Source organism: Triticum dicoccoides, chromosome 4A (genome assembly GCF_002162155.2).
Source record: "Triticum dicoccoides isolate Atlit2015 ecotype Zavitan chromosome 4A, WEW_v2.0, whole genome shotgun sequence".
NCBI lineage: Eukaryota > Viridiplantae > Streptophyta > Magnoliopsida > Poales > Poaceae > Triticum > Triticum dicoccoides.
In genome coordinates this window covers 150,154,589-150,162,731 of record NC_041386.1, presented here as the reverse complement: position 1 = coordinate 150,162,731, position 8,143 = coordinate 150,154,589, and the positions used below count along the sequence as shown (strand labels likewise).

The following is an 8,143-nucleotide window of genomic DNA, read 5'->3' as shown; positions in this document are numbered from 1 at the left end:
ATGGTTACAGTAATCACTCGGCATCCCGAGGCAAATTTAAGGCAAGTTTAGATCTCAAAGTTTGTTCATTCGGCAGGAGGAGGGCTGGCAGGTTCAACGAATTCGTCCAAGTCGATTCCATCTGCAATCCGAGTGGCGGCAGCTATGAAAGTCTCCATAAAGGACTGGAAATCGTGTCTTTTGGTGTTGGCGACCTTGATCGCCACCAGCTTGTCTTCGCGAGCTTCCTTGCAGTGGACTCTTATCAAGGACAACGCCACATCAGCACCACACCGGGCAGAGGACTTCTTCCACTCTTGCACTCGACCAAGAACCTCATTGAGCCGAGTCATCAGAGATTCGAGGTCATTTTGAAGCGTCGCCCTTGGCCAGAGTGATGAGTCGATTCGTGAAACTGCCACCTTCAGACGAGCGAGGTAACTTGTTACACTGGCGACACGGGATTCCACTCGAAGCACATTCATGGCAGCCTCATCGCCGACTGGAGAAGCAATAGGGTCCAAACCCGTCTCAATCCGTCCAGTTTCCTCCTCAAAGTTTTGGCAGAATTCTGCAGTCAAGGAGTTAGTGAATCGACTGGAGTGGAGTAACTCACAAGTAGTAGAGCAGTCGGATTAAAAGGAGTACCTTCCAGCATAAGAAAGAGCTTCTTGGCAAGAGTTCTCAGATAAGCTTCCACGTCATTTCTCTTACGAGTCGCAGATTCCAGCTTCTCATTCAGAGCCATCTTATCCTTCTTTAGACGAGTTACCTCTCGGTTGGATTCAGTGAGACAGAACTTCAGCTTGCTTACTTCTTCTTCTAGCACTCCGACCGAAGCCAGCTTCTGGTCTGCAAGGGCAGTCTTATCTTGAGCTTCCTTCTGCGCAGCTGCAAGGTCCGAGTCCTTCTTCTCCAGAGCCAACCTCATTTTCTCTGCAAAATAAGCAATCGGATCAAACAAGAGATCGAAGAAATATTTTAAAAAGGACGATCGACGCGAACAGTCGACAGGTAGTTACCTTCCATACCAGCAGCTTCATCTTGAGCTTTCTTCAACTTTTGTCGGGCCAGCTCCAAGTCAAGGTTGAGTTGCCTCTACTTCTCCTCAAATTTGGCGAATTTAGAAATGAGAGTACAAGATTTCTGCAGAAGGTAAAAGACATATCAATCGACAAGATCAAAGATTATTTACTTCTGAGTGAATAAAACTTTAAAGTTGACTCAGACCCCAGCCGACTGCCCATAGTCAACTGTGGTCTCGGGGACTACACCTAGTGGGTACACTTGACGTGCCCCCACTGGTTTAGATCCCACTCAACCAGTCCGCCCAAAAAAAATAAAAAAGAAAAAAAAGAACTATTCAGACCCCGACCGACTGCCAGCAGTCGACCGCGGTCTCGGGGACTACACCCAGTGGGTGCACTTGGCGTGCCCCCAGTGGTTCAGATCTCACTCGGCCGGTCCGCCCGGGTCGAGTAGAAGAAAGGAAAGGGAAAAGTATTCAGACCCCAGTCGACTGCCCACAGTCGACTGCGGTCTCGGGGACTACACCCTGTGGGTGCACTTAGCGTGCCCCCACCGGTTCAGATCCCACTCGCCCAGGCCGAGTGGAAGAGCGCAAATGCTAAAGACAACAAAACACCCAGTGGGTGTACAGATTCGATGCAAACAATAAGAGATTGTATGAAAGAAAATATTTCAGGTAGCATATCCTAATAGAACAAGGTCAGTCCAAAGCCTACTTGCCTGGACATTGGCCCGAAGAGCCGCGCTGGCATCGTAAGCAGCCTGGCTATTCTCGTGCACCGTCTTCATCCGCTCCATCATCACGTTAGCCTGATGGATGGCCTCCGCAGCCGCGTCCGACCGTCTTTCCGGAACATGGTAGTTGGTGAAGAAGGGGGCAGACGACCCAGGTGCAGCAGCTTGGAGCTCCGAAGCATGAGGTTGGATGACTGAAGGAAACACCGGTACAATCGACGGTGCAGAGCGCTCACTCGACAATGGGTCAACAAAAGTTATAGAGGCCCCACCTACGTCTTCAGATTGCTGGACGTTTGGTGTTGTCATCGGCCCCTGCTGAGACGTCTTGCCAGCTGCTACTTTTTTGTTCTTTCTGGGCCTAGGGGCCACATCTTCATCATCATCCGGAAGCTCGATGACGTTGGGTGGGGCTGCAAATAAATCAGTCAACCCCAAGTGAATCGCCAGAATTTAATCGACCAAATAATCAAGAATAAGATCATGAGAGTTTTACCTGGGTTGGAGGTAACCGCGTCTTCCATTTCCTCATCTCGGTATTGGTAGGAAGAAGTTCCAGATGTAGCAGCACTGCAAATGTCAACATTCAGTCGGTTATATTCTGTTGCTCAAGTCGACCAAAAGATCGGGTCAGATAATTACCCGGAGATGGTGGGGATGGTCACTTTGATTCTGGGCAAAGCCTTCGGTGGTTTGGAGGATGTGGCCTTCAATGCTTTCGGCGCAGGAGGCGGCGCAGTCTTGAGCTGTTTCGATACCTTGTCAGTCGGCACTGGAGAAGACGTCCGAGGGCACTTCGAAGATTGCCCAGTCGGTGCGGTCGCCAGTTCAGGGGTGCTCGCCGGGTCGTGAGCGTGTTTGGACCTCCTTTATTTGCGAGGAGGCGAGTCGACCTCTTCTTCATCACTCGGGTCGTCGCTCTCCTCGTCCTCCTCTGCATCCGAGTGCCACTCGCCACTCTCGCCCCCGCTTGCCTCTCCCTCGACATTTTGCTCCTGCACTCCATTGGGCATCGAGTACATATCAATAAGAGCCTGAAAAGACAATGAACAAAAGAAAGACAGTCGACCGTCAACAAGATGTTACATAGTAAATCAAGAAGACACTCAACAGAATCATACCTGTTCCGGCTGGTGCAAATGGTCGAATGGAACCACCCTCCTGGACCCCCGAGGGTTATCCTTGTTGCTGGTAATACCCCTCAGCCACTTCTCCACTGTGTCCTCACTAACATCCTCCAGGTGGATCCGAGTGGAATCCTCGAGTCCTGAGTACATCCACATCGGATGGTCACGAGCTTGGAGTGGTTGGATGCGTCGACTGAGGAAAACCTCCAGCAGGTCCATACCAGTCACTCCATCATGGACAAGTTGGACGACCCGCTCGACCAACACCTTCACCTGCGCCTTCTCTTCTAGGATCAATCTCAAGGAGGAGGGCTTCTCCACTCGAGCCATGGGAAAGGGGGGAAGTCCAGTCGACTGACCCGGGGTCGGCTGGTCCTTGCAGTAAAACCAGGTCGACTGCCAGCCCCGGACCGAGTCGGGAAGGATCATAGCTGGGAAGGTGCTCTTGTTCCTCATTTGAATTCCAATCCCCCCACACATCTGTATCACGTGCGTCCTCTCGTCACTCGGATTGACCTTCTTGACCGTCTGGGAGCGACATGTGAATATGTGCTTGAAGAGACCCCAGTGCGGCCGGCAGCCCAAGAAATTCTCGCACATGCATGGACATGAAAGCAGCAAGGTACACGATGGTGATTGGAGTAAAGTGGTGGAGTTGAGCCCCGAAGAAGTTCAATAAACTACGAAAGAAAGGGTGGGGAGGCAAAGAAAACCCACGGTCGACATGAGTGGCGAGGAGAACACACTCACCCTCCTGCGGCCGCGGCTCTGTCTCGTTCCCCGGGAGCCGCGCCGATTCGTGGGGGATCAGTCTCCATTAGAACTACGGAACAATAGTTATAGCCTTTGAAAAACAGCTAAGTGGTGTTAAAACTGAATAATTCTTAGACTTGGCCGATTTTCAGGGATTTCCAAACAACTATTTATATCTTCAGAAATTCGTAAAAATTCATCCGTAGCTTGTATGGAAAAACTTTGTACATAAAAGTTGCTTAGAACGATGAGACGAATCCGGATACGTAGCCCGTTCGTCCACCACACATCCCTAGCATAGCGAACACACAACTTTCCCCCTCCGATTCATCTGTCCGAAAACGCGAAACACCGGGGATACTTTCCTGGATGTTTTCCCCTTCGCCGGTATCACCTCCTACTGCGCTAGGGTACACCTAGCACCGTTACTTGTCATGTCATGCATCAATATGCATCTGTTTGCATTGTATTCATTGTTTCCCCCCCCCCTCTTCTCTCTGGTAGACTACGAGACTGACGCTGCTGTTGGTGCCCTGATCGACTACGTTGTTGACGACCCCTCCTTGCCAGAGCAACCAGACAAGCCCCCCCCCTTGATCACCAGATATCGCATATTCTTCTCTCTACTGCTTGCATTAGAGTTGTGTAGCATGTTACTGCTTTCCGTTAATCCTATCCTGATGCATAGCCTGCCATTGTTGCTACAATTGTTATACCTTTACCTGCAATCCTAAATGCTTAGTATAGGATGCTAGTTTATCATCCGTGACCCTACACTCTTGTCCGTCTGCCATGCTATATTACTGGGATGTGATCACTCGGGAGGTGATCACGGATATACACTATACTATACTATTACATTACTTATGTTACTGTTCGGAGATGGGGGCTGAAGGGGCATGTGGTTCCATCCAGGTAGTGATGGGCCTGGGTTCCCGACAGCCCCCTGATGGTTACTTTGTGGCGGAGCGACAGGGCAGGTTGAGACCACCTAGAAAAGAGGTGGGCCTGGCCCTGGTCGTGTCCGCGGTTACTTCAAAATAACACGCCTAACGAGATCTTGGTATTTGATCTGAGTCTGGCCACTGGCCAATACGCACCAACCAACTACACGGGAACAGTTATGGGCACTCGACGACGTGGTATCAGCCGAAGCCTTCTTGATGTCAGCGACTGAGCGGTGCGCGCCGGGTTGTACCGCATAACGCAACTTCCTTTGTAATGGAAGTTGCTAGGTCTGCTCATCGGTCGCCCAGCAACGTGCATGTGTGCAATGGGCGATGGGCCTAGACCCCTGCTCGTATAGGATTTAGACCGGCGTGCTGACCTCTCTATCGTGCCTAGGTGGGGCTGCGACGTGTTGATCTTCCGAGGTCGGGCATGACCCAGAAAAGTGTGTCCGGTCAGAGGGATAGAGCGTGTTGGGTTATGTGGTGCACCCCTCCAGGGAAGTTTATCTATTCGAATAGTCGCGTCCCTCGGTAGAAGGACGACCCAGAGTTGTACCTTGACCTTATGACAACTAGAACCGGATACTTAATAAAACACACCCTTTCAAGTGCCAGATACAACCCGGTGACTGCTCTCTCACAGGGGGGCGAGGAGAGGATCGCCGGGTAGAATTATTCTATGCGGTGATACTTGGTTAACTTACCATCTACTCTCTTCTATTGCTTCAAGACGGAGGCTGCCAGAAGCGTAGTCCTCGATAGGACTAGCCATCTCCCTCTTATTCTGACATTCTACAGTTCAGTCCACAGATATTACCCTTTTCATTGATACCAATGCATATGTAGTGTAGATCCTTGCTTGCGAGTACTTTGGATGAGTACTCACGGTTGCTTTGCTACTTCTTTTTCCCCCTTTCCCGGTTATTGCGATCATATGATGGAGTCCAGGAGCCAGAGGATCCCAAGGATGATTCTACATGGAGTTCGGCTTCGAGGAGTAGTTAGGAGGTCCCAGGCAGGAGGCCTCGTCTTTTCGATCATTGCTACTTTTGTGCTATCCGTCTTAAGGCAAACTTGTTTAACTTATGTCTGTACTCACACATTGTTGCTTCCACTGACTCGTTTGTATTCGAGCTGATGTATTCAAGCCCTCGAGGCCCCTAACTTGTAATATAAAGCTTGTATTATTTTAATTTATGTCTAGAGTTGTGTTGTTATATCTTCTTGTGAGCCCTGATCTTGATCGTACACATTTGCGTGTATGATTAGTGTACGGTCAAATCGGGGGCATCACAAAAAATTGATGAAATTTAGTATTCGAGGAGTTCGTGACAAAAAAGACAATCGAATGTTCAAGCACCTCAAAATTTTGTGCGATCATCACACATTTGAGCATCTTAGATGACAAAAGAAATCAGGTTTACTTTAAAATTTTATGATTTTTTACAGTTCACCAAATGAAGATAAGCCTGGTCATCAAATTGAATTATCGCGCTATAAGCGCGAAACAGGAACCTGTAACGTTTTACGAAAGAGAAAACGGAGTAAAATATCTCCTGGAGTCTGGTAGTACTGATCTTTGCCCCTGACTCCTTCAGCAAAGGGATACACGACCACACACGGCAAACAATGGAGGCGTCGCTGACCGCGGCCGCCGCCGCTACCTCGTCGTTTCCGCCGCAAATCCGTCGCCGAATCATCAAATTCAACCCGCTCGTGCTCCCTAGGCGACCCCAATTCGGGGACTCCAAGATCCGGACCGCCAACTTCCGGGGACACCTGGCTGCGGCCTCGGCATCCACGCCGCCGCCGCCGGGAGGCGGCCTGTACTCGGCGGCGACGTACGAACTGACGCCGGATAACGTCGACCGCGTCCTCGACGACGTGCGCCCCTACCTCATCTCCGACGGCGGCGACGTCGCCGTCGTGTCCGTAGAGGACGGCGTCGTCTCCCTTAGGCTTGAAGGTAAACTGGATTTGTCGCCTTGCGTCCATACAGAAATTCACGGTCAAGATTCCATCGGGGCATCAAATCTTACCGTGCTTACTGACTGTGGTCTTGTCACCACAATCCAGGGGCGTGCAGCAGTTGTCCCAGCTCGACGACGACGATGAACATGGGCATCGAGCGAGTGCTCAAGGAGAAGTTCGGTGACGCCATCAAGGACATCCGCCAGGTGTTCGACGGGGACCAGCAGCCGGAGGAGACGACGCCTGAGGTCGAGGAGCTGCCACCACCAGAGCAATATCAATCTCGTAGTATTTTTTGCCTTGAAAGACTTGAGAAACAGTGTGATCTTACAGCGTTCCTTGGATGGATGTTGCTTGCAGGCGGTGAACCGGCACCTGGACATACTGCGGCCGGCGATCGCGAACTACGGCGGGAGTGTTGAGGTGCTTGCCGTTGACGGCGAGGACTGCCTGGTTAAGTATGACGGCCCAGAGTCCATCGGGAGTGGAGTGAAGGCAGCCATCAAGGAGAAGTTCCCCGACATCACGAACGTGGTGTTCACCCAGTGATCTACAGGTAGCCTGGCCGGCTTGATGCCATCCCAGTGCAGTAAGTGGCGACATGTACGAAATGCAGCGAGATTCTGTATCGTCTAGACAAGAGTTTCGATGTTTCGTTTGGGTAGAAAAAGTTGCAGCACACACAAACACTACGATGGGAAATGAAATGGAATAATTTTTGCCTTTTGGATATGCGAGATGAGAATATATCTGTTTTACTGAACTGAAGCTGAATCCGGCCTTGGGTCGAGCCTCGATTACCGCACGCTTGGTTGAGCTTTGCGCGTCCAATTGTAGTTAGTTTTTTGCTTTGCGCCTAGTAGCTCAAACGATAGAGATACTAGTAAACATGATGTCCCCTCCGAAGAGAGGAATACTGAACTGTGCCTTTATTCAGCACAATGACTGATGTCTGCACATTTCCTTCATTGCGTCACATTCTCGACTACTAAGTTTCCATCTTATTCTTCAAGCATGGAATGCCTTCCTTCTCAATTAAGGTGTTAATATATGATCTGAAGTCTTATGGTGAGGGCACGGGTGTTGCTTATGGGGCATGTTTGGTTGGTTGCATCATTTTGGGGTATTTGCATTTGTGACCGAGTTAGGCCTAGCTGAGTAAATACAGGGCAAAAAACATGTTCTGCACATAGTTTGGCAGACTGCATGCTGCATTAGAGAAGCAAATTTTCCCTGTTGTTCGGTGGCCTGCGTTGAGCTGGGCTCATGCATTACATGGTGTTTGGTTGCATGCACTCGACTCGAATAAGAGTTAACAGCTTAACATGACACACAGAGTTAGAATAGAGTAGATAGGCATAGGTCTATTCGCCTCGGCAAGTGGGGTGAACGGTGGCCGCGGCGCCGGGTCTGACGCGATGTGCACGGAGTCGCAGGCGAGCGATCCCGGCAGCGACGGGGCGAACCAGTTGCTAGCGGCGGCGTCCCATGGGAAGTTCGCGAGAAGGGAAGAGGAGGAGGGCATCGAGGTGAAGGACGGGGAGAAGAAGTGGAGGGCGCTCGCGATGGTGGCGTAAGTGTAATAGGTTGCGCCCGAGG

General features: G+C 50.6%; 1 protein-coding gene across 1 annotated transcript; it reads left to right on the top strand.

Annotated features, from left to right (window-relative positions):
- The first annotated feature begins 6,202 nt into the window (after window positions 1-6,202).
- LOC119285483 (nifU-like protein 1, chloroplastic) lies at window positions 6,203-7,307 on the top strand. Its single transcript, XM_037564766.1, has 3 exons — window positions 6,203-6,539; window positions 6,650-6,792; window positions 6,905-7,307. Exons 1-3 carry the CDS (start codon window positions 6,203-6,205, stop codon window positions 7,091-7,093), a joined length of 669 nt encoding a protein of 222 aa, XP_037420663.1. The 3' UTR covers window positions 7,094-7,307.
- The last annotated feature ends 836 nt before the right edge of the window (window positions 7,308-8,143 follow it).

Excerpts from the sequence above, each read along its gene's own strand:
- LOC119285483 (XM_037564766.1), top strand. The coding sequence starts at position 6,203 with ATGGAGGCGTCGCTGACCGCGGCCGCCGCCGCTACCTCGTCGTTTCCG. Across the intron at positions 6,540-6,649 it reads CGTCTCCCTTAGGCTTGAAG|GGGCGTGCAGCAGTTGTCCC; the intron begins GTAAACTGGATT and ends ACCACAATCCAG. Across the intron at positions 6,793-6,904 it reads CGGAGGAGACGACGCCTGAG|GCGGTGAACCGGCACCTGGA; the intron begins GTCGAGGAGCTG and ends TGTTGCTTGCAG.